The following is a 24,111-nucleotide window of genomic DNA, read 5'->3' as shown; positions in this document are numbered from 1 at the left end:
TCGGGGCTATGGCGGGAAGGGACCCGAGGTGCGAGACCGCGCGGCGTTGTCATGGAAACGGGCCAGGGCGCGAAATAGAGGCCCCGGGCCGGACGGGCTGCGGGAGGGATGAACCCCAGGTTGGGAGGATGAGAGAGCAGAAGAGAGAGGCGGGGTAGGGTGGGGGCGGGGAGGGTGTCAATGGGAGCAAGTGGAGCCAGGGGACCTCAGTTCGAGGCACCTGACCTGGGGTTTCTGTAACCTCCCTGGTTTCTGTAACCTCAGGATTCCCCCAAACAGGTTCCACTGCCTTAAGGATGACAGTCATAGGGAACCCTCGAAGTTGGAGCTGCCAGTGGTTGCCAATCCTGATACTGTTGCTGGGCACAGGCCATGGGCCAGGGGTGGAAGGCGTGACACACTACAAGGCCGGCGACCCTGTTATTCTATATGTCAACAAAGTGGGACCCTACCATAACCCTCAGGAAACTTACCACTACTATCAGCTTCCAGTTTGCTGCCCTGAGAAGATACGTCACAAAAGCCTTAGCCTGGGTGAAGTGCTGGATGGGGACCGAATGGCTGAGTCTTTGTATGAGATCCGCTTTCGGGAAAACGTGGAGAAGAGAATTCTGTGCCACATGCAGCTCAGTTCTGCACAGGTCAGCCTCTCCACATTGGCTATCATGTAGCCCTCCTTCCCAGAGACTAACAGTGCCTTACATATATGGTTCAGGGTACCTTTATGGAAATTGTCTGATTTGATTCTAACTACAATACAACCCAGTGTGGCAGGCAGGGTAGGTGATGCTATTCTAATTCAGTTGACTAAGTTACGAACTTGCTTAGAAGTTACTTTTTTCAAGATTACATTGACAGTGAATTGCAGAACTGATATCAGAGCCCAGGGTTTCTTACTGCAAGCTTCTCTGTTGGTCATGAGGTCCCAACTATCAGTCCTACATATTTCTGTTTCCTTCCATGCCTACCTCTTGGCTGTTTCTTAACTGTTTTCCTGTAGTCTCTACCTAACCTTCCCTGTCATGCTTTTTCTTTAGTGAATCCTGGTACTTCTTAGTCCACTCTAGACTTCCTTACACCTTACCACTCTCCTTTTTCTAGGCTTTAACCTTGTCAAGTCATACTTGCTTTCTTTTGGAGAATCTCAGCATACTGGAGTCTCATCCAGTGATTGTCAACAGGGAACACTTTTGTTCCCCAAGGGACATTTAGCAATGTCTAGAGACATTTTTTATTGTTACAGCTGGGGGTACTACCAGCATGTAATGGGAAGAGGCCAGGAAAGCTACATCCTACAGTGCATGGGACAACCCCACTATGACAAGCTCCACCTTCTGGGTTCGTGCCATTCTCCTGCCTCAGCCTCCCGAGTAGCTGGGACTACAGGTGCCCGCCACCATGCCCGGCTAATTTTTTGTATTTTTAGTAGAAACGGGGTTTCACCGTGTCAGCCAGTATGGTCTCCATCTCCTGACCTTGTGATCCGCCCGCCTCGGCCTCCCAAAGTGCTGGGATTACAGGCGTGAGCCACCGCACCTGGCCAATCCCAGCACTTTGGGAGGCCGAGGTGGGCGGATCATGAGGTCAGGAGTTTGAGACTAGTCTGGCCAACATGGTGAAACCTGTCTCTATTAAAAATACAAAAATGAGCTGGGTGTGGTGGTGGGTACCTGTAATCCCAGCTACTCGGGAGGCTGGGGCAGAATTGCTTGAACCCAGGAGGCAGAGACTGCAGTAAACCGAGATTGCACCACTGCACTCCAGCCTGGGTGACAAAGCAAGACTCCATCTCGAAAAAAAAGAACTGTCCACCCCAAAATATCAGTAGTGCTGAAGGTGAGAAACTTTGCTCTAACTCTCTGCCTGGGGAGGTCTTGTGTGACCAACTCCTGACTTGCTCTTTATAGGTGGAGCAGCTGCGCCAGGCCATCGAAGAACTGTACTACTTTGAATTTGTGGTAGATGACTTGCCAATCCGGGGCTTTGTGGGCTACATGGAGGAGAGCGGCTTCTTGCCACACAGCCACAAGATAGGACTCTGGACCCATTTGGACTTCCACCTAGAATTTCATGGAGACCGAATTATATTTGCCAATGTTTCAGTGCGGGACGTCAAGCCCCACAGCTTGGATGGGTTACGACCTGATGAGTTCCTAGGCCTTACTCACACTTATAGCGTGCGCTGGTCTGAGACTTCAGTAGAGCGTCGGAGTGACAGGCGCCGTGGTGATGATGGTGGTTTCTTTCCTCGAACACTGGAAATCCATTGGTTGTCCATCATCAACTCCATGGTGCTTGTGTTTTTACTGGTGGGTTTTGTGGCTGTCATTCTAATGCGTGTGCTTCGGAATGACCTGGCTCGGTACAACTTAGATGAGGAGACCACCTCTGCAGGTTCTGGTGATGACTTTGACCAAGGTGACAATGGCTGGAAAATTATCCATACAGATGTCTTCCGCTTCCCCCCATACCGTGGTCTGCTCTGTGCTGTGCTTGGTGTGGGCGCCCAGTTCCTGGCCCTTGGCACTGGTGAGGTGATAAAAATGAATTGGGGATTTATCTCATGGGGTAGAACTAGGTATGGAGTTTGTTCAGAAAAGGTCTGTGGATCTTCTATCCAGAGGGGCAGACCTAAGGGATAAGGTGGCTCTAGCAAGGATGCGCGTATTCTATTGTAGATTTTCTGGATAGCAAAACTGGGGGAGATTGTTTTGCTGGAGGCCCTGGGTCTGGGAGAAGGGGGGCTGATTCCTCTGAAATTGCTAGAAGAGACACAGGTAAGGCCTAACATGGGCTTTCCACTACCGTCCTGCAGGCATTATTGTCATGGCACTGCTGGGCATGTTCAATGTGCACCGTCATGGGGCCATTAACTCGGCAGCCATCTTGTTGTATGCCCTGACCTGCTGCATCTCTGGCTACGTGTCCAGCCACTTCTACCGGCAGATTGGAGGCGAGCGTTGGGTGTGGAACATCATTCTCACCACCAGTCTCTTCTCTGGTGAGGACATTCCTTTCCCTGGTGGGCCTTTCTGGACTTAGGAATTAAGAATACATTGTGGCTGGGCACAGTAGCTCACACCTGTAATCCTAGCACTTTGGGAGACCGAGGCCGGAGGACCACTTGAGTCCAAAAGTTTGAGACAAGCCTAGGCAACATAGTGAGACCCTGTCTCTATAACAAAAAATTAGCTGGGCATGGTGGTTTACATCTGTAATTCCAGCTACTTGGGAGGCTGAGGCAGGAGGATTGCTTGAGTCTAGGGAGCCTGGGAGGTTGAGGCTACAGTGAGCCATGATTGCACCACTGCACTCTAGCTGGGGTGACAGAGTGAGACTGTCTCAAAAAAAAAGAACACATCATAGAACTTGGGATAGAGTCAGGATGAGGCTTGAAGGGAAGGAATATTGTAAAAGAAACAAGAAAACCAAAAAAGACAAGAATGCACTTCTTTTGAATAGTTTAACATTATAAAGCCCTCGCTGGGCACGGTGGCTCACGCCTGTAATCCCAGCACTTTGGGAGGCCGACGGTGGGCAGATCACAAGGTCAGGAGATCGAGACCATCCTGGTTAACAAGGTGAAACCCTGTCTCTACTAAAAATACAAAAATAAACATTAGCCGGGCATGGTGGCAGGCACCTGTAGTCCCAGCTACTCGGGAGGCTGAGGCAGGAGAACGGCGTGAACCCGGGAGGCAGAGCTTGCAGTGAGCCGAGATCGCGCCACTGCACTCCAGCCTGGGTGACAAAGCGAGACTCTGTCTCAAAAAAATAAAAATAAATAATATGTCCTAGGCAGTGTGGTAAGCACTCAGCAATAACTGTATGAAGTAGGTAATATTTCCATTCCACAGATGAGGAAACTGAACTAAAGGCTGCTTAAGTAACTTGTCTGAGATTATACTCCTAAAAAGTAGTGAACCAGGTTTCAGCAGTCTGACTTGTATTCTCACCCATTACACTAAAGTAACACCCTTTAATTTTTATTTTGAAGGTGGGCCCACTCTAAGCTTTCAAACCAGATTGCCCTTTCAAAGGCAGTAGTAGTCCCTGTTCTGAACCCTTTTTGTTCCCAATTCTAGGTGTCTGATTTATATCCCATCACATTTATATTTGAACCAAGGCTTTCTGAAAACAGGGCCTTAATCCAAAGAAATGTCTCATGCTAGGAATTACCAACTCCAAGGCAAGACAGGCCCCTGGAGGCAGGTGGATTTGTGTTACTCTCAGATTATGTAGTAGCTCACTGGATCCTTAATGACACCGGGATGGGGGGTGGTGGTGGTAAGATTAAGAGCAAAGAGGCCAGGCACGGTGGCTCAGGCCTGTGATCCCAGCACTTTGGGAGGCTGAGGTGGGTGGATCAAGAGGTCAGGAGATCGAGACCATCCTGGCTAACACGGTGAAACCCCGTCTCTATTAAAAATACAAAAAAATTAGCCAGGTGTGGTGGCACATGCCTGTAATCCCAGCTACTCGGGAGGCTGAGGCAGGAGAATGGCGTGAACCCGGGAGGCAGAGCTTGCAGTGAGCGGAGATCGTGCCACTGCACTCCAGCCTGGGCAACAGAGTGAGACTCAAAAAAAAAAAAAAAAAAAAAAAAAAAAAGCAAAGAGTAACGGGATCTGAAAGGGTGGAAGTGAAGGCAGTTGACTCTGTAGGGACATCCAGGAGCATAAGTCTGCTGTTAAGAGTGGCAGGCTGCTTCACCCCCCTCCCCTTTTGGTCCTGGATATAAGTGGGTACCCTTAGAGATGTAGCTCCTAGTGTTGACCCTCCCTCCGGGGGCCATCCCTGCAGTGCCTTTCTTCCTGACGTGGAGTGTGGTGAACTCAGTGCACTGGGCCAATGGTTCGACACAGGCTCTGCCAGCCACAACCATCCTGCTGCTTCTGACGGTTTGGCTGCTGGTGGGCTTTCCCCTCACTGTCATTGGAGGCATCTTCGGGAAGAACAACGCCAGCCCCTTTGATGCACCCTGTCGCACCAAGAACATCGCCCGGGAGATTCCACCCCAGCCCTGGTACAAGTCTACTGTCATCCACATGACTGTTGGAGGCTTCCTGCCTTTCAGGTATCCTCCCTTTATTCCATGGCTATCACTCTCAGGTTCCTGACCTCAACTTTTCCTGTCCCTACTCATCCAGTACCCTAACCCAACCCGCTGATCCCTGGTTCAGTGGTACCATTCAGAGATCATTAAATGGTTCCTCCTATCTCCAAGCAGGACTGAGCTTGAATCAGTTCAGATATAAGAGTGTCTCACTTATAAGGGCCTCCAGAGACATCTCCCCCTTCACCTTCCTGGTTTCTGACTTTAGTGTCTGTGGACATCATGTGGGGTTTAAAGCCCATTTGATGATCCATTTACTTTGTTGAATACCTCTTTGTGCCAGGCAAAGAATGAAGTGGAAAGTAAAATGGATAAGATCCCTGCCCTCAATCTATTAGGGAAGATATTCTTGAAGTGAGAGCAGCTAATCATAGGCAAAAAATCCCCATGAAGCCAGGAGATCTGGGGCAGAGAGTGGAGTGAACTCACTTTTCACAATGACCCAGCAACATGGGAGAGGGTGGGGGCTGGATTTCAGCCCAGCCACTGTGCACAGCCCTTTAATGCTGTGTATCATCTCTTTTCTTCACAGTGCCATCTCTGTGGAGCTGTACTACATCTTTGCCACAGTATGGGGTCGGGAGCAGTACACTTTGTACGGCATCCTCTTCTTTGTCTTCGCCATCCTGCTGAGTGTGGGGGCTTGCATCTCCATTGCACTCACCTACTTCCAGTTGTCTGGGGAGGATTACCGCTGGTGGTGGCGATCTGTGCTGAGTGTTGGCTCCACTGGCCTCTTCATCTTCCTCTACTCAGTTTTCTATTATGCCCGGCGTTCCAACATGTCTGGGGCAGTACAGACAGTAGAGTTCTTTGGCTACTCCTTACTCACTGGTTATGTCTTCTTCCTCATGCTGGGCACCATCTCCTTTTTTTCTTCCCTAAAGTTTATCCGGTATATCTATGTTAACCTCAAGATGGACTGAGTTCTGTGTGGCAGAAGTATTGCTGTTCTCTCCCTTTCTTCATGCCTCCTTGAGCTCTCCTACCAGCTTCTCTTCTGATTGACTGAATTGTGTGATGGCATTGTTGCCTTCCCCTTTGCCCTTTGGGCCTTCCTTCCCCAGAGAGGGCCTGGAAATTATAAATCTCTATTACATAAGGAGTATATATTTGAAATTTTTAAGTTGCCTTTAGTTTTGGTCCTGATTTTTCTTTTTACAATTATCAAAATAAAATTTGTTAAGAAAAAGGATCATGTAGTTGGAGGTTTTGGTCTGGATATAGGAACTCCAGCCCCGCGGTTAAGGGCACGGTCCTTTAGAAAGCCGAGCTGGCCACTGAATGCCCGAAGCTTGAGTTCTCCAGCCCAACTTGGGAACTCCCGGCGTGGGGAACCTACATTGCCAGAGCTGGGTTTCCGCGACTCAGCCGGTGCTCAGCATAACGGAAGTGGAGGAGTCGGACCTCTTTGTGGGAAGTGAATTGAATCACCTTGGCAACCCTCGGGGCGTGTGGCAACGCCCTTTCCGCCGGAAGTGGGTGTCAGAGCCTCCACGTGCTGTCCCTCCCCCTCCCCTTTTCGGCCCAGTAGCGGCGGCTCAGCTGCTGCCATGGAGCCCGCCGGCCTGGAGCAGCTCCTACGGGAGCTGCTGCTGCCGGACACCGAGCGCATCCGTCGGGTACGGGAGTAGGCATAACCGGGCCAGGGCGAGCGGGAGGTTGCGGGAAAGACCCGACTCTCACCCCTAGCTTCCCCCCAGGCCACGGAACAGCTCCAGATCGCTCTTCGGGCCCCCGCCGCTTTGCCGGCTCTCTGCGACCTGCTGGCCTCGGCGGCCGACCCCCAGGTGAGACCCTTGACTCTCCCCTCCGAGCTTCCCACTGTACGCCACTGGTCAAGCCCCAATATCCGCCCCCTGCGGTCCGCTCAGCACCCTCCTGCCCGGACCCCCACGTGCTTGTTTCCTCGTCCTAGATCCGCCAGTTTGCGGCGGTGCTGACCCGCAGACGACTGAACACCCGCTGGCGACGGCTGGCGGCGGAGCAACGGGAGAGGTGGGTTGGGCCTGGGTTGGGGCGGGGCCAGGCGGAGACTTTTCTTGGGCAGTCTGTGTACCAAACACCTGCCCCCTGTGTTCCAGCCTCAAGTCCCTGATCCTGACGGCCCTGCAGAGAGAAACAGAGTAAGTACCTACCCCCTTTTCTCGGGATCCTGACGACCTTGTCGGGGTTTCTGCCTTCCCTTTCAGTTCCAGGCTGGGACTTGTGGGGCAGGGACTTCAGTTCTAGACCCAAGGTGGAGTGAGAATTTTAAGGCTGTTTTGAAGACTGAAGTTCTTGAGGAAGGGTGACTATGATCTGCCAAACTCAAGTCAGAAGAGTAAGACTGAAATTCAGGCTAGTAAGACTGAACTTACCAGATTACATGCCCGCAGTGCTGCTGGGCTCCCTCTGAGCTGCTGTCTCATGTGTCCCAACTTGGTAAAGACCCTGTGCCCACACCTCCTGAAAGTTTCTCTCCTGGCTGCCTCATTGTGCCTGGCCACTATGTGCAGAGGAAGGTATTGGAGAGTGATAGAGGAGATCTCTCCTGTTTGCAGGCACTGTGTGAGCCTCAGCCTGGCCCAGCTTTCAGCCACCATTTTTCGAAAGGAAGGCCTGGAGGCCTGGCCACAGCTTTTGCAGCTTCTTCAGCACAGTACCCACAGCCCCCACAGCCCAGAGAGAGAGGTACCATCACATGGTTGGCAGGAGGGAGGGACTAAGAGGTGGGATAGACCATGTAAGCTTGTTCTCCAATCCTCTATTCTTGGACAGATGGGGCTTTTGCTGCTAAGTGTGGTGGTGACCTCCCGGCCCGAGGCCTTCCAACCCCACCACCGGGAGCTGCTTCGGCTTCTGAATGAGACTCTTGGTGAGGTGGGCTCTCCTGGGCTACTCTTCTACTCCCTGCGCACTCTGACCACCATGGCCCCCTACCTCAGCACTGAAGACGTGGTGAGATGTGGGCCCTCGTATCTTTGACTCCCTTTTCTCAGGCCTTCATGTCCTCATCTGTAAAAGTTACAAAACTGCTTTGGATTCTTTACCTGCCTGTGGCCCTTCCTGAGAATTGAGAGGGGATGCTGTAGGTGGGCCTGGCTATTATGCCTGGGCTCCTCCTCGCAATTCAGGCTATGAGGAAGCTGGCAGCTGCTGGGGTGTGAGATTAGGCTGCATCATGCTGTCTGTGATGTGTCCCTCAGCCTCTCGCTCGGATGTTGGTGCCCAAGCTGATCGTGGCTGTGCAGACTCTGATCCCCATAGATGAGGTGAGGACAGGTGGGCAGGAGCTCTGTTGGAAGAAGAGTGCAAAAGTGACCAGCTTGGCCCACTGAAGAAGAGCATGGTAACCTTGTGCCTTGTTTGTCAGGCAAAGGCCTGTGAGGCCCTTGAGGTTTTGGATGAACTGTTGGAGTCAGAGGTGCCCATCATCACCCCCTACCTCTCTGAGGTCCTCACATTCTGCCTGGAGGTGAGCCTGGAGTGGACATGGCCCCTGCTACATGCTCTGTTGGGACTTTCCTTCCCTGTCTCTGATTCTTATTATTCTCTGGACAGGTGGCTAGAAATGTGGCCCTGGGCAATGCGATACGCGTACGTGTTCTCTGCTGCCTCACTTTCTTGGTCAAAGTCAAGAGCAAGGTGAGTGAGTGCCCATTGACACACATCACCCTACCCACTCTCCACCCTTAGTCTCACTCCTGGGACTTTCGGTTCATCTCAGGATATCTAAAGTACTGTGGGGGTTCAAGCCTTGGCCTAGCCTCACCCCAGCTCCTGCCTGGGAGATTGGGAATTTTCTGTCGGACCCTTTATGGCCTGGAAGACTGGAATTTTTAATGTGAGCCCATCCTGGGAGCAGATTCTTAGGGACATTGTTCCACCTTCTCTGTCAAGGCCTTACTGAAGAATCGTCTCCTGCCACCCTTGCTACACACCCTTTTCCCCATTATGGCTGCTGAGCCCCTGCCAGGCCAGTTGGATCCTGAGGACCAGGATTCAGAAGAGGAAGAGTTGGAGATTGAGCTGATGGGGGAGACTCCCAAGCATTTTGCTGTACAGGTGAGATGTGGGGCAGGACAGAGCGGGGAGGTGTTAGGTGGCTGTGGGAGGTTGGGGAGGCAGAGATGGAGTCGAGCAAAGTAAGTCTCCCCATCCTATCTTAGGTTGTGGACATGCTGGCGCTACACCTGCCCCCCGACAAGCTCTGTCCCCAGCTGGTAAGTGTGGCTCTGTCCTTCTGGTGTCCCTACCTCCAAGTGTGCGTAGTCCCCTGAGGCCAAGGACGTTTAGACCCTGGGAGGTGTGAAGGTCTATTTCCACAGGAATGGGCAGGCTCTTGCTGGGGTTTCAGAAGCGTGCCACATGCTTCCCTAGATGCCCATGCTGGAAGAGGCCTTGCGGAGCGAGAGCCCATACCAGCGCAAGGCTGGACTCCTGGTGCTGGCCGTGCTGTCTGACGGAGCTGGTGACCACATCAGGCAGAGGTATCTATTCCCCTATCCCAGGGTGAGGGTTGCCCACGGGGAGGACCGTGGCTGTCATGGTTTACGCTTGTTGTTCAAGCTTATTTATCAACAGCATTTTCCCCCATTCTCAAAAGTGTCCTGGCTTAGAAGATAAATGACATGGCTTCCCAGCTGTAGGGATCAGGGGCTGCTGCCCACCCTCTGGTGACGGGAAAAGCCTTGTTTTTTCCAGGGAAAATGAAGAGAACAGGTCAGCCTAGGGCTGTCAGGTATAGCTCCTCAGCCTGTGTCCTCTTGTCCTGCCCTATCCAGACTGCTGCCCCCACTGCTGCAGATCGTGTGCAAGGGCCTGGAGGACCCCTCGCAAGTTGTACGCAATGCTGCGCTATTTGCCCTGGGCCAGTTCTCAGAAAACCTACAGGTGAACCAGGCTGAATGTGGGAGCCACCACTTGAATGTCCCCTTCCCCTCACCTTTCATCTCTTCAAGCATCCCTGCTGCCGTCGCACTCTTGTATGTGCCCTGCAGGTGAACCTGACTCAAGCCCTGCTTGCTCCCTCCCCCAGCCCCATATCAGCAGCTATTCAAGGGAGGTGATGCCACTGCTCCTCGCCTACCTGAAGTCGGTGCCTCTTGGACACACACACCACCTAGCCAAGGCCTGCTATGCCCTGGAGAATTTCGTGGAGAACTTAGGTAGTGATGGCAGTGGGGAGCTTGGGGGAGGGGGATGAGGCAGCGGCTTTGGCTGAATGTGCAGGATGTGCATCTCCTTGCATTGCTGCCTATGGTGGGGGAAAGTGTGTGATGGCGCCACAAAGGGGTTTCCGCCTGGAGGGAGGTGGGCTTGCAGGTAGGAGATCTGAGTTGGTTGATAGAGGAGCATCCTTTCCCACAGGGCCCAAAGTGCAGCCCTACCTTCCGGAGCTTATGGAATGCATGCTGCAGCCTCTGAGGAGCCCCAGCAGTCCCCGGGCCAAGGAGCTGGCTGTGAGCGCCCTAGGAGCCATTGGTGAGGAGAGGCAGGAGGCAGGGATGTGGGGTTCACCCAAAGGCCCTGTGGCTGGTGGTCCCTGCCCTTTCCAGTTCTGATTCTGTCCTTCCATCCTGCAGCTACAGCTGCCCAGGCCTCGCTGCTGCCCTACTTCCCTGCCATCATGGAGCACCTGCGGGAATTCCTGTTAACAGGCCGTGAGGACCTTCAGCCTGTGCAGATCCAGAGCCTGGGTGAGTGAGAGGCTCCCAGGTGGGGATCCCAGTGCCAGCAAAGGGCCGATGCTCACCTGGTGTTGACAGAGATTGCCCCCACGGGAGCACGGATATCTTCCTTCTCATCAAAGGGGGTGTTCTTCACCCTGTACCAAGGGGTAGGGGGGGATTTCTGAATCCCTCCCAGCTACCACCTTTGGTCCTATAGCCCACCTCCACCTCCTGGTGCTAATGGAGCCCTTGCTTCCACAGAGACACTGGGAGTGCTGGCACGAGCGGTGGGGGAGCCCATGAGGCCGCTGGCTGAGGAATGCTGCCAGCTGGGTCTGGGCCTCTGCAACCAGGTAGACGACCCTGACTTGCGGCGCTGCACGTGAGTGATCCCTCACCCTGCCTCTGCCCTTGTCCCCACCCCTCCTTTCTGCCCACTGGACCCACTGGACCCACTGGAATCCCCACCCCAGACTCTAGTCCTCTGGTTCGGACCGTAGCCAGGTGTTCCCGGGCTCCCCCATCCTGTCTGGTGGTAGCAAGCAGGACCATACAGCTTCTTCTGCCTGCTTTGACCAGGTACAGCCTATTTGCCGCCTTATCGGGTCTGATGGGCGAGGGCCTGGCACCCCACTTGGAACAGATCACCACGCTCATGCTGCTGTCACTGCGTTCTACCGAGGGCATTGTGGTGAGCAGAGGGTGGGCTGGGCCAGGCCAGCCCTGCAATGGGATTTATCTCCTGGGCCTAGCTGAGCCAAAGTCCTTGCCATGCCTCCACTCCAGCCTCAGTATGACGGGAGCAGCTCCTTCCTTCTGTTTGACGATGAGAGTGATGGGGAAGAAGAGGAGGAGCTCATGGATGAGGATGTGGAAGAAGAGGATGACTCAGAGATCTCAGGGTGCGGAGGGGTGCTCTTCTGATCAGGAATCTAGACTTTGGTTTTAGACCAGGGGACTAGTGCTGGATCTGCTCCTCTTGGTGCCTGATCACCACTGCTTCCCCATCTTACTCTAGGTACAGCGTGGAGAACGCCTTCTTTGATGAGAAGGAAGACACCTGTGCTGCCCTAGGGGAGATCTCTGTGAACACCAGGTGAGCATTCGCCCTTCCCTGGCACTGAAAACCCTGCCTGGGGGCCCCTTACCCATGACTGTGTCTCTCTCTGTAGTGTGGCCTTCCTTCCATACATGGAAAGTGTCTTCGAAGAAGTATTTAAACTGCTGGAGGTGAGGGGGCCAGTGGGTAGAGTGGGTGGGGTTCTCAGGCTGGGGGCCCTGTATTCACAGTGCACACAGCAGACACATCCCGCCCCTCCTCATCTTGCAGTGCCCTCACCTGAATGTGCGGAAGGCAGCCCATGAGGCTCTGGGTCAGTTTTGCTGTGCACTGCACAAGGCCTGTCAAAGCTGCCCCTCAGAACTCAACACTGCTGGTGAGAAGGAGAGGCTGGGCCAGGCTGAGGGTTCTTGGGGCACGGCAGGGCCTGACCAGTGCTTCAGCCAATGATGTCCCCAGCTTTGCAGGCTGCCCTGGCCCGAGTGGTGCCATCCTACATGCATTCAGTGAACAGGGAGCGGGAGCGCCAGGTGGTGATGGCCGTGCTGGAGGCCCTGACAGGGGTGCTCCGCAGCTGTGGGACCCTCACTCTGAAGCCCCCTGGGCGCCTGGCTGAGCTCTGTAGCATGCTCAAGGCTGTGCTGCAGAGGAAGGTGAGCAGGGCAGGTGGGCTTCGGGAAGGAGAGGTGCCGGGCCCAGGTTGGGGACTGGGTACAAGTCCACCCCCATACCCCGATGAAAAGAGAAGGGGCATGAAAGCTCTGGCTAAGTTGAGCTACTTCTTCTTGTAGACAGCCTGTCAGGATACTGACGAGGAGGAGGAAGAGGAAGATGATGATCAGGTGAGCGCCAGGGATGAAAACGGACCAGGTGGTCCAGGCAGTCTCCACAGGGACAGGGGTGGACAGTGTATTTGTTCTTGGCCTCGGGCAGCCAGGGCCACTAAAAGAGATTGGTAATGGTCAGAGAGACACAACCCTGATCCCATTAAGCCAGTGGGAGTTCAGGGAAGGAAAGCAGTGTGGACTGGGGTGTGCTTAGAGCAATAGGCAGGAGCAGAAGAGCTAGGGGAAGAAGCTGGGCCATGAAAACACCCAGTCTGAGAGGGACCAGCCCTATCAACCAAGGGCAGCCCCAGGGACCCCTGCAGCTGGTAGCAGAGCATGGTAGGGAGGTGTGCAGTCACTGAGCTGGCCCTGGTGCTCCAGCCCCTGACCTGGCTCCACAGGCTGAATACGACGCCATGTTGCTGGAGCATGCTGGAGAGGCCATCCCTGCCCTGGCAGCCGCGGCTGGGGGAGACTCCTTTGCCCCATTCTTTGCTGGTTTCCTGCCATTATTGGTGTGCAAGACAGTGAGTGTCCATCTTCTGGCTTCAAGCCCTAGTCCCCTCATGCACCCAGTGCCCACCTCAGCCTTTATCCTTGGCCCAGGCTGATCTGTACTCCTTCCTGTTCTCCCCCATCAGAAACAGGGCTGCACAGTGGCAGAGAAGTCCTTTGCAGTGGGGACCTTGGCAGAGACTATTCAGGGCCTGGGTGCTGCCTCAGCCCAATTTGTGTCTCGGCTGCTCCCTGTGCTGTTGAGCACCGCCCGAGAGGCAGACCCTGAGGTGCGAAGCAATGCCATCTTTGGGCTGGGTGTGCTAGCAGAGCACGGGGGCCACCCTGCCCAGGAGTATCCTTGGCTCACAGGAAGGGAGGGACTGGGGGTTGGGGGAGTGTCCCCAGGGCTTGCAGGTGGGCAAGGTCTACCTGAGTGTGTGGCCATTCCTTGACTGTGGATCAGACACTTCCCCAAGCTGCTGGGGCTCCTTTTTCCCCTCCTGGCGCGGGAGAGACACGATCGTGTCCGTGACAACATCTGTGGGGCACTTGCCCGTCTGTTGATGGCCAGTCCCACCAGGAAACCAGAGCCCCAGGTGAGGGAGGGAGACATCAGGCAGAGCCTGGAAGCTGAGGTGGGAGGGTGGTGGAGGGCAGGGCAGGTTGGCCTGAGACATTTGTGTGCCCAGGTGCTGGCTGCCCTACTGCATGCCCTGCCACTGAAGAAGGACTTGGAGGAGTGGGTCACCATTGGGCGCCTCTTCAGCTTCCTGTACCAGAGCAGCCCTGACCAGGTAACCTTGTGGCTGGCAGCCCTCAGAGGGGAGCATGCTGCTCCACTCAGTGACAGGCACTGTCTGCTGATGAGGCTCAGGAGCTCCAGGCTGTCGGTTGCACCTGATGCAAGGTGACAGTTTCAGCTGTTCTTTTGATACTCCCTGCGCCATTTCTTATTTGTCTGCAAGGATTGGCAGCCAGTCCTGTGATGGGACAGGAAGGACTTCCTCTACGTAGCATTTTTCCGGAGGAAGCTCCATTTCTACCCTTTGGTCTGAGCCAGAAGTTGCAGTTTTCCCAGGCTGGTTTCCTAAACCAGGGCCCTTTCAAACTGCTCTGTGGAGCTCTGGGTACCTCTGGGCCACCACACCATACATTTCAATTAGATCAGCTCTGCTCTCTGAAGAGATTTTGGCTGTACCAAGTAGCTAGGTTTGGAGTCATGTCAGAGTGTTTGTGTCATCCTTGTCTTACACCTTTAGAGATTGTTGTGTAGGTGGAGCTCCTGGGTGTCTGGGTTTCTTTAGGTCTTGAGGCTATGACTTTAATCATCATGTTCCACATCCCCCATTCCCTCCAAAAAAAGTCATTACCACCAAGTTTCACTGGTCCTGCTCATGTTCATAGTTGTCTTGGATGCCTGTGAATCAGTACCAGGTGCAACCACCCCAATAAGAGACTCTGCCACTCCTTGGTCCTGACCACCCGCCTAGACCTGGGGTCCGGGGCTGCTGCCCTGAGTCAGCCACTCTTTCCTCACAGGTTGTAGATGTGGCTCCAGAGCTCTTGCGTATCTGCAGCCTCATTCTGGCTGACAACAAGATCCCACCAGGTGAGGATAGGAGTCACGGGCAGGGGCTTGGGGGAGGCTGGGAGTGGCAGGGCTCAGAGGACCTGGGGCAGCGAGGCTTTAGGAGCCCCAACCTTTCTCCCTCCCTCTGCACCCAGACACCAAGACCGCACTGTTGCTGCTCCTGACATTCCTGGCCGAACAGCACGCCGACAGCTTCCAGGCAGCTCTGGGCTCACTGCCTGTTGACAAGGCTCAGGAGCTCCAGGCTGTGCTGGGCCTCTCCTAGATCGCAGGCTGCAGCCAGTCCAGAGAGAACAGAGCCTGCCCAGGCCTTAAGACCACCTCTCAGCCCAGTTCAGTTCTGCCTTACCAAAGATTCTGGGACTCATAGCCATTTGGCGCCAGCCCTACTTGCTGCCTTACAGGGCTGTCCCTGAGGCTGGATCTGTTACAAATGAGTCATGACATCATACTGTAATAAAAGCAGCTTGTTTTCTGCTTGAACAATAGCTTTGAGAGCAAGAAGGCTGGAAATGCACATTCAGAAATGAAGTAAGCAGGACCCAGTGAGCCATGACATGGTTTACTAGAAGTGGCCGGTTTCCTGGCAGCTTTGTAAATGGACTCTAACCTTGGTGGAATCTGGGCCCCGGCTGGATCAGGAGGCGACCATATGGCTTTTCTTGTTCCACGCGAAGAATCTGTTGCGCTGAGAGCACTGGTCAAGAGGGGAGGAGAGGGCAGGTTGGGGGAGTCCCTGTATGGGCCTCTGGTCTGTGTGTCCCTGCGCCACATACACACACACACATGCATACACTCACCCAGAAGCATGTAGAAGACCCGAGCGGCCATCCTGCGGGGGCTGAGGGGTGACACCAGGCTGCTGAAGTCGGGCTCCCTGTTGGCCTGCAGCTCCAGTGCCACTGCCCTATAGGGACCAAGAACCATTAGCAGAGGCTTCAACCCGGGTCCACCCCATCAAGGTGCCACCCCCTGGTACCTGTGCACAGCTTCCAGTGAGAGCAGCTCGAGCTCTGGGGGCAGCACCAAAGGCATCTCCATGGGCACCTCAGGGAGTTCAGGCACCACGGGCAACGCAGGAGGTTCTGGCTGTTCCACCTCAGCCCAGGCCCTAGGAGAACATGGGAGTAAGAGCAGGGAAGGTGGCAGCTGTGACAGTGACAAGGGGCATACCCATCCCAGTAGCCATTTCTACCACCTGGCCAAAGGCTGTGGGCCCTGGCTCCCATGGAGCCTGGCTGCTTACCACCGTTCTTCTGGTGGGATGAGGCTGATGCGGGACTTCTCCTCTTCAGCTGCCTCTAGGGAGAGCTCTGTTCGGGGAGGAAAGGCACTGGTGGGTGTCTGCTTGGGTGGTAGTTAGGGCCTTGTGGCCACCTGGTATAAGTAGATGGCAGAGCTATGCAGTGACTTGTTTTTTTTTTTTTTGAGACGGAGTCTCGCTCTGTCGCCCAGGCTGGAGTGCAGTGGCCGGATCTCAGCTCACTGCAAGCTCCGCCTCCCAGGTTTACGCCATTCTCCTGCCTCAGCCTCCCGAGTAGCTGGGACTACAGGCGCCTGCCACCTCGCCCAGCTAGTTTTTTGTATTTTTTAGTAGAGACGGGGTTTCACCATGTTAGCCAGGATGGTCTCGATCTCCTGACCTCGTGATCCGCCCGTCTCGGTCTCCCAAAGTGCTGGGATTACAGGTTTGAGCCACCGCGCCCGGCCTGCAGTGACTTGTTAAAAGCACACAGGTGAGAGAGCAGAGGAGGAGCAGTCCGTGCTTGCTTATGTCACACACACACGCCTTCACTCATGAAATAGCTTGAGCAGTTGGGATACTAGTTTCCTGGGACAGTGGTAAGGGTGGTGGTCCCACTGCCCCTCTTCTCTAGGTGCTTACCTGAAGACAGCATAAGGGGAACACTGGGCTCCAGGGCCTCCCTCGGGACCTGGGGACAGGAGAAGCAGAACTAAGACCCCAAGCATCTGGGACTACGGCCTCAGAAGGCACAAAGCCAGTGAGCCTGTGCTGTTGGCCCTCATAGCAGGGGAGGGCAGCCAGTTGGTCAGGCAGACCCTGGCACTGGGGCGATGCAGGCAACAGGTGGTGCAGTTACCTCGATCTCACTCGGAACTTCAGCCTTTCTCTCCTCCTCAGCAGCCTCCTCGGGCAGCTCTCGCCTGAGTGCTCTTGGGGGTGGCTGGGCACAGCGAGTCCAGAGACCCAGTAGTTCAAGGGGTAGCCAGCCAGCTGTGGACAAGAAGGCGGTAGGCACAGGGTTTGAGGCGTGAGGAGCACCAGGAATGAGAAATTGGTTTTGAGGATCCTTTGTGCCCACCCCCCGCCATTCTTACAGAGAGCTGGGGTTCTGAACAACTCTGCAGGGCCTGTGATGGTCCTCTCAGGAGGCTGCACCTTGGGCTGTGTGGTGGGGAAAGGTCAGAAGCCTCATTATGAAGCAGTCACTCCTCAGGTCCCCTTTGCCTCTTTGCAATGCATTGTTCTGGGGCTTCTGGACTTCCCCAGCTTTTGGGCTCGTGACCCTGCCTGCCCTGCTCATTGCTAAAAGAAGGACTTTTTAACCTGGTGCCCATGGGTATGACAGTTGGGGTCACTAAAGGACCATGAAGAGTTGTACATGTGCAAACCCACATCGCCTGCATTTTCTGGAGAAAGGAGGGGATTTTTCATCAAGTTCCCAATCCTACCCCCAACCTCCTGAGGAATTTAGAAGGCTCAGCCTGCATGTGCCCCTGGTATCCCTGCCTCCTTCCCTCTGCCCGCAAAGCCTGGGCTGTACTCACACATTCCCAGCAGTGGGCTCTGGTTTGCAGTTGTTCCCGGAATTTCTCCCGGGAGATCTGAGTCTCCTTGTCCCAGAACAGTAACCGGCGACGACGGCGGCGAGGAGGTGGGAAGACTGGGGGCCGCCTCCGCTGAGTGGGGAGGGCAGGTAGGGGCAAGGCTGCCTGTTACTCTTTTTCCTGTCATTCTGGTGGACTGCTAACAGGGCCCCACACCCCGCCCCTAGAGGAACCTGGGGAAAGGGCTTGTGTGGGGTCTTCATGCACTTGAGCAGCTCATATCTTGCATAAGGGTACCCATCTGGAAAGTGCAGGCCAGACACAATGGGGTGTAGAAAGGGACATCTTTTATCATCTGCACTAAGGACCCCTGTAAGCTAGCAGTGGCCCTGGACTTGGGGAGGCAGCCCTGGTGGGGGAGGGCAAAGAGGAGGAGGAGGAGGAGGAGGATTGGAAGGGATGCTACTCACCTCTGGGCTGGGTGGGGCTGGCAGACGCAGTTCCTCTGGGGGGGTCACTTCTGCAACAACACCCAAGGTTGTGGCTCTGTCCCATAAGCCCCTTACCCCTTGCAGATACCAGGGCAAGAAACTGCAGGGTCCTCCCTTTAACGAGTTGGTATATAGAGCCCTTGTCTGCAGCAGTATAGAAGTACTCCCAGAAAAGCCCCTGGGGCGTGGTGGGCACTCACCCATGAGTAGGGCCCCAGGCTCCCAGCCTGTCGGCCTCAGCTCCTCAGGGACCAGGACTGGAAGTGCCTCTGCTATTCCTTCCACCCTGAAGGGAAATGGGCAAGAGAAATGAGAAGACCCTTCCCAGCACCAACACCCTACCTGGTCTAGGAATTCCTGCCCTTACTCTGCAGGAGCTGGAGGTGAGAGCCGGGGGACTACGATTTCACCCTCTGGGACCCGGAGCTCCTCCCTTAGCTCTGTGGAGAGAGAATCAGAGTTCAGAGGATGGAAAAGGAGAAATGGGAACATTGTCCAGTCCCAGACTGCCCACGCCAGGGGTCTGACCATCCAGCTCCAGGCGGGCCCTATGCTGCCAGAGACACCTACTTTCTAACAAGATAGCTTCGTCTTCCTCTGCGATCAGCAGGTCCAGGTCTCGGCGGCTGACCTCTGGGAGCTCCTGTTCACCCTGTCCAGAGAGAAGAGCAAGGGGAGGGGATTCAATAACATTTCTGAAAAAGGCAAGTGGATCCAGGAGAGTGGATCCCAGAGGCATGTCACAGGGCCAGGTTCAAGGAAGCCACTGGGTGCTCAGGTGCCAGGGACAGAGAATAGGGAAATGGAGACAGAAAAGGCAGGACTCTGGGGACAGAGAGAAGTAGATGCAAGGGGGCTGGACCTCAGGCCCTGTGTGCAGGGAACAACTCACCTCAATCCGCAGCATCCGTATGGGCTCTGCCTCCTGGATCGTGATGGCCTCAGGGGGCAGCACAGTGACCAGAATCCTGTCTGGAGGAACAGGGGAGTCACCAGCCTCTCTGCTTCTTTCCAAATTCCCACAGCCATGCAGTCAGGCAAAAGCATGGACTCTGAAGTCAAGGTAACCTGGATTCTAATCAGACCCAGGCTAATCTCTGGCATCCTGACCCTGGCTACACTGCTTAACCACTGTGAGCCTCACTTTCCTCATCAGTAAAATGGGGAGGCTGGGCGAAATGGCTCATACCTGTAATCCCAACACTTTGGATTGCTTGAGCCCAGGAGTTTGAGGCCAGCCTGGGCAACATAGCGAGAGACTGTCTCTACAAAAAATTTAAAAACTAGCCAGGTGTGGTGGCTCATCCCTGTGGTCCCAGCAACTCTGGAGGCTGAGGTGGAAGGATTGCTTGAGCCCTGGAGGAGGAGGTCAAGGCTGCAGTGATCTATGATCATACCATTGCACTCCAGCCTGGGGAAAAAAAAAAAAAAGCCAAGTGTGGTGGCTTATGCCTGTAATCCCACCACTTTGGGAGGCTGAGGTGGGTGGATCACCTGAGGTCAGAAGTTTAAGACCAGGCCGGGCGCAGTGGCTCAAGCCTGTAATCCCAGCACTTGGGGAGGCCGAGACGGGTGGATCACGAGGTCAGGAGATCGAGACCATCCTGGCTAATTCGGTGAAACCCCATCTCTACTAAAAAATACAAAAAAACTAGCCGGGCGACAAGGCGGACGCCTGTAGTCCCAGCTACTTGGGTGGCTGAGGCAGGAGAATGGCGTAAACCCGGGAGGCGGAGCTTGCAGTGAGCTGAGATCCGGCCACTGCACTCCAGCCTGGGCGGCAGAGACTCCGTCTCAAAAAAAAAAAAAAAGAAGTTCGAGACCAGCCTGGCCAACATGGCGAAAACCCATCTCTACTAAAAATACAAAAATTAGTTGGGCGTGGTGGTGCATGCCTATAATTCCAGCTACTTGGGAGGAGAATTGCTTGAATCCGGGAGGCAAAGATTGCAGTGAGCCTAAAGTGCACCACTGTATTCCAGCCTGGGCCTACAAAGTAATACTCTGTCTCTCAAAAAAAAAAAGATAAGAAATCTGACCTCAGAGGACTCTTGTGAGGTACTGATTAGGTTACACACATAAACTGTCCCTTGTGGGGCACGGTGGCTCACGCCTGTAATCCCAGCACTTTGGGAGGCCGAGGCGGGCGGATCACCTAAGGTCAAGAGTTTGAGACCAGCCTGGCCAATGTGGTGAAACCCCATCTCTACTAAAAATATAAAAATTCGCTGGGCATGGTATTGCGCGTCTGTAATCCCAGCTGCTAGGGTGGCTGAGGCGGGAGAATTGCTTGCAGTGAGCCGAGATCGCACCACTGCACTCCAGCCTGGGCGACACAGTGAGACTCTGTCTCAAAAAAAAAAAGGGCCCCTCACAGGGCCGGGCTCTTAAGCTCAAAAATGGTAATTTCTACAGCTCTTGGGCCTGCCTATGCCTCTCACCAGAAAGAAGGTTCTCTCTGCTGACCTGGCTTCCTGGGCTCTGTAGGGACTTCAGGAGGGATCTCTTCAACTCTCTCTGGAATTGCAGCCTCTAAGAGGTGTCGAATCTTTGGGGAGGGATTGGAAACAAAAGATAGGGTTCAGCTTCAGCCCCCTGCTTTCCCACTTTCACAACCTTCTTCAACAATGCACAGTAATCTCCTTTTATGCCTAATTCTTGTTGCACTGACATCAGCTTGCAGTAAACTCACCCGCCATCTGGCCTCCTTTCCTCAGTTCCTGTTCTCACCTCCCTTCCCAACCCAAACCCCAGTTATCTAGCCCTCATCAATTTGTGCAAGAAGGCCAGGCGTGGTAGCTCACGTCTATAATCCCAGCACTTTGGGAGGCCAAGGTGGGTGGATCAGTTGAGGTCAGGAGTTCGAGAGCAGCCTGGCCAACATCATGAAACCCCATTTCTACTAAAAATACAAAAATTAGCCGGGCGTGGTGGTGGTGCCTGTAATTCCAGCTACTCGAGAGGTGGAGACAGGAGAATTGCTTGAACTCAGGAAGTGGAGGTTGCAGTGAGCTGAGATTGCTCCACTGCACTCCAACCTGGGAGACAGAGCAAGACTGTCTCAAAAAAAAGAAAAAAAAAAAAATTGTGCAAGAAGCAGTGCATCGTCAACTGTTGTGGTTGACAGAGGTGAACAAAAAAGATTCTTGATCTTAAGGAAGTCTAGTGGGGAGACAAGGTTGTATGTAACCCCTCAAGAGTCAAGGCAAAGGGTAAAACAAGGCCCTAGCAAAGTGCTGAGTTCCCAAACTGCATTTGGTTCCAGCTAAGACTGGGATAAATATTTCATAGAGAAGGGCAGCATTTAAGCCAGGTCTGTAAGAATATGTAGAACTCGACTTGTAGAGGATGAGGGGTGACCATTATGGGCTAGGGAAACAGCACAAGCAAAGACATGAATGTGGTATCATTGAGGCATAAGGGGCAAACTAGTGTTTAGGAGCCACCAGATGCCCAGAGGACTGAGAGAGAAGTCTGGGGATGACTAGTTCTAAACCAGGGTATGTGCCGGGCATGGTGGTTCACGCCTGTAATCACAGCACGTTGGGAAGCCAAGGCGGGTGGATCGCCTGAGGTCAGGAGTTCAAGACCAGCCTGACCAACATGGTGAAACCCCGTCTCTACTAAAGATACAAAAATTAGCCAGGCATGGTGGCAGGCACTTATAATCCCAGCTACTTGGGAGGCTGAGGCAGGAGAATCGCTTGACCAGAGGAAGTGGAGGTTGAAGTGAGCCAAGATCACACCACTGCACTCCAGCCTGGGTGACAGAGACTCCATCTTAAAAAATAGTAATAATAGGCCAGGCGCAGTGGCTCACACCTGTAATCCTAGCACTTTGGAAAGCCAAGGTGGGTGGATCACCTGAGGTCAGGAGTTCGAGACCAGCCTGGCCAATATGGCGAAACCCCATGTCTACTAAAACTAAAAAAAAAATGGGCCAGGCGCTGTGGCTCATGTCTGTAATCCCAGCACTTTGGGAGGATGAGGCGGGCGGATCATGAGGTCAGGGGTTCGAAACCAGCCTGGCCAGCATGGTGAAACCCTGTCTCTACTAAAATTACAAAATTATTTGGGCATGCTGGCGAATGCCTGTAGTCCCAGCTACTTGGGAGGCTGAGGCAGGAAAATCACTTGAACCAGGGAGGCAGAGGTTGCAGTAAGCTGAGATCGTGCCACTACACTCCAGCCTAGGCCACAGAGCAAGATCCTGTCTCAAAAATAATAATAATAATAGTAATAAAATAAAAAAATAAACTGGGGCATGGAGAGCCCCAAATGCTAGTAATCTGTTGGCAGCAGGAACCACTGTTCAAATGGGGAACTAAGGAAGGAGGTGACATTAAGCTGTTGGAGTATTGGGAATAGATGGAGGAGGACAGGGGTAAGAAAGCCCAGTACAGAGAGATGAGAGCCTGGATTAGGGCCTCGGCAGTGAAAACAGTGTGGAGACAAGTGGGGACAAGAGCTGCCTCCAGTGGGGAAACCATCTGATCAGATTGGCCCCAAGTAGATAAGTACAGGGGGCTTTGCCTGGATGGATCCACCTTGGCAGTCCCCTTGTTACCACCTCCCGTGGGAGAGAGCTGTGGCAAGCTTCCTTCCCCAACCCCAATATCAGAGTGACACAGGGACAGCACTCCCCTTCTGCATTGTCAATTCACGAGTCTGGGGGAATAAGCCCTACCTGAGGGATATCGAAAGGACTAGGAAGTCTGGGATCCACAGACATCATCCCAAAAAAGGGATCTGGAGCATCTTCTAGGGTTTCCATCATGGCCAGGTGGTTAGGAAGCAGTAGGCTGGGTCTGGGAGAGAATGTAGGCCGTCAGGGACTGAGGCTGAGCTAGGCTGAGGCCAAATTAGCAGGTGTTCCATCAAAGGCCCAGGGAACACTCACAGCTCAGTCTCCATATCTATTCGGATCTGCAGCTGGGCACGGTGGAGGCGCTCCAAGATGTGCTGGATGTCCTCTGTGGGCAGGGAGGGCGAGGTAGACAGCCAGCTTAGCAGACAGCTGCTCAGCCCGCCCCACCTCTGAGGGTTCCCAGCCTTACCCACGAGGTACTGGCATTGTTGAGAATAGACGCGGATCACACCGATCTGAAGTTGGGCTGAGAGATAAAGGGAGAAGCGGGGCCGTGGCAGGCCGGGCTGCGGGGGTTGCACTCGTACCAGCACATAATTGAGGATTTCCTCGCTGGGGAACAATGGGCCGTGATTACCGCTGCGCCCAGGACTGGGCCCACAGCGTTGCCCACCCCATCCCCTAACTCACCCCCCGCCCCAGGCCCTCCTTCCCTTTTCTGGGCCTTACCAGGTCTTCACCACATTCACCCTCAGGTATTCGCGCTTCACCAACCGGCTGCCGCGCGTCGCTGCCAGCCTGAAGTGGGTGGGGAAGGTTGGAAAATGGGGACGGAGGGGGAGCTGTCAGGCTGGGATCCCGGCCAGCATCCCCCATCGCACGCCCACGGGCCCCACCCTTACCAGATGGTGGCAAAGCAGCCGGTGTGGCGCTGAAGCACGTTGGGATAGTAGAACATCGTCCCTCTGGCCTTTCACCCTCAACTCCACCAGATTGCCGTTTGGATCTGAGTCGGAATTCTTTAGGGCACAGAATTCCCAACACCTTGGAGAGAAGTCAGGATTTGGACTTCTCTGGTGGCAAGGTGGGTGCACCCAGAAAACCAAGTTAATGAGGCAATGAACAATTGGTGTATACACGATTACCGGGATAACTGAGATGCAGGAGATGGGCGCCCCTCTCTGTGGACCCTCAGTGGATCCGCTCGCCACGTGATGCGTCGAATTTGAGCCTTCTGGGTTGGGTTCCAGGTTGGAGATGCAGAGCTCCAAGGGGACGCCCGGGCCGGAATCCAAAACAGGTCCCGAGGGAGCACGGTGTCCTCCACAGCAGGCCTCGGTCCTCGAGCGCTGGGAGCGATATCAGGCCCCTGGGACTTTCACTGGCTTGGGCGGCCGCGGTGTGGGTCCGGGATGCCTCCCGCAGGACTAGATGGCACCGCGGGAAGCGCACGCTCCGGAGCCCCGCACCTCGCTCCTCATTAGATGGCGGCTTTT

General features: G+C 54.3%; 3 protein-coding genes across 5 annotated transcripts; 2 read left to right on the top strand and 1 right to left on the bottom strand.

Annotated features, from left to right (window-relative positions):
* Window positions 1-7: 7 nt before the first annotated feature.
* TM9SF1 (transmembrane 9 superfamily member 1) lies at window positions 8-6,311 on the top strand. The gene is made up of 6 exons (XM_011970980.1): window positions 8-28; window positions 280-641; window positions 1,908-2,529; window positions 2,816-3,001; window positions 4,804-5,077; window positions 5,649-6,311. The coding sequence occupies exons 2-6, from the start codon at window positions 297-299 to the stop codon at window positions 6,040-6,042; spliced, it is 1,821 nt and encodes a 606-aa protein (XP_011826370.1). The 5' UTR covers window positions 8-28; window positions 280-296; the 3' UTR covers window positions 6,043-6,311.
* Window positions 6,127-15,234, top strand: IPO4 (importin 4). Of its 3 annotated transcripts, none has more exons than XM_011970981.1 (30): window positions 6,127-6,738; window positions 6,820-6,906; window positions 7,035-7,114; window positions 7,201-7,242; window positions 7,660-7,789; window positions 7,877-8,056; window positions 8,305-8,370; window positions 8,472-8,573; window positions 8,660-8,743; window positions 8,999-9,163; window positions 9,268-9,321; window positions 9,479-9,588; window positions 9,883-9,991; window positions 10,137-10,266; window positions 10,469-10,582; window positions 10,684-10,797; window positions 11,032-11,152; window positions 11,350-11,461; window positions 11,557-11,672; window positions 11,789-11,866; window positions 11,943-12,000; window positions 12,101-12,206; window positions 12,290-12,483; window positions 12,622-12,672; window positions 13,059-13,184; window positions 13,299-13,507; window positions 13,619-13,751; window positions 13,845-13,949; window positions 14,695-14,764; window positions 14,881-15,234. In XM_011970981.1, the coding sequence occupies exons 1-30, from the start codon at window positions 6,670-6,672 to the stop codon at window positions 15,009-15,011; spliced, it is 3,246 nt and encodes a 1,081-aa protein (XP_011826371.1). In that variant the 5' UTR covers window positions 6,127-6,669; the 3' UTR covers window positions 15,012-15,234. The 3 variants fall into 3 exon arrangements, 2 of the variants coding, with proteins under 2 accessions (XP_011826371.1, XP_011826372.1); XR_001005037.1 differs by having other exon boundaries at window positions 6,219-6,738; window positions 13,039-13,184; XM_011970982.1 differs by having other exon boundaries at window positions 6,666-6,738; window positions 7,067-7,114.
* Window positions 15,196-24,111, bottom strand: REC8 (REC8 meiotic recombination protein). Its single transcript, XM_011970984.1, has 20 exons — window positions 23,761-24,111; window positions 23,518-23,659; window positions 23,345-23,413; window positions 23,085-23,227; window positions 22,928-23,000; window positions 22,715-22,835; window positions 20,494-20,575; window positions 18,920-18,999; window positions 18,598-18,679; window positions 18,395-18,425; window positions 18,228-18,313; window positions 18,007-18,056; window positions 17,537-17,668; window positions 17,087-17,153; window positions 16,849-16,982; window positions 16,632-16,680; window positions 15,993-16,059; window positions 15,726-15,857; window positions 15,547-15,653; window positions 15,196-15,443 (listed from the first exon to the last, which is right to left on the bottom strand). The coding sequence occupies exons 2-20, from the start codon at window positions 23,571-23,573 to the stop codon at window positions 15,352-15,354; spliced, it is 1,653 nt and encodes a 550-aa protein (XP_011826374.1). The 5' UTR covers window positions 23,574-23,659; window positions 23,761-24,111; the 3' UTR covers window positions 15,196-15,351.

The sequence above is a fragment of the Mandrillus leucophaeus genome, unplaced genomic scaffold (assembly GCF_000951045.1).
Source record: "Mandrillus leucophaeus isolate KB7577 unplaced genomic scaffold, Mleu.le_1.0 Scaffold980, whole genome shotgun sequence".
Lineage (NCBI taxonomy): Eukaryota > Metazoa > Chordata > Mammalia > Primates > Cercopithecidae > Mandrillus > Mandrillus leucophaeus.
Note: the sequence above shows the minus strand (reverse complement) of the source record. Positions and strands in the feature narration are given on the sequence as shown.

Bases quoted from the DNA above. Each gene is read 5' to 3' on its own strand.
- TM9SF1 (XM_011970980.1), top strand. From the start codon at position 297: ATGACAGTCATAGGGAACCCTCGAAGTTGGAGCTGCCAGTGGTTGCCA. The intron at 3,002-4,803 runs GTGAGGACATTC...CCATCCCTGCAG, and splicing joins CACCACCAGTCTCTTCTCTG to TGCCTTTCTTCCTGACGTGG. The intron at 5,078-5,648 runs GTATCCTCCCTT...TTTTCTTCACAG, and splicing joins GGAGGCTTCCTGCCTTTCAG to TGCCATCTCTGTGGAGCTGT.
- IPO4 (XM_011970981.1), top strand. From the start codon at position 6,670: ATGGAGCCCGCCGGCCTGGAGCAGCTCCTACGGGAGCTGCTGCTGCCG. The intron at 8,371-8,471 runs GTGAGGACAGGT...CTTGTTTGTCAG, and splicing joins CTCTGATCCCCATAGATGAG to GCAAAGGCCTGTGAGGCCCT. The intron at 11,462-11,556 runs GTGAGCAGAGGG...CCTCCACTCCAG, and splicing joins GTTCTACCGAGGGCATTGTG to CCTCAGTATGACGGGAGCAG.
- REC8 (XM_011970984.1), bottom strand. From the start codon at position 23,573: ATGTTCTACTATCCCAACGTGCTTCAGCGCCACACCGGCTGCTTTGCC. The intron at 18,314-18,394 runs GTAAGGGCAGGA...ATTTCCCTTCAG, and splicing joins TCACCTCCAGCTCCTGCAGA to GGTGGAAGGAATAGCAGAGG. The intron at 17,154-17,536 runs GTGAGTACAGCC...CCCACCACACAG, and splicing joins GAGCCCACTGCTGGGAATGT to CCCAAGGTGCAGCCTCCTGA.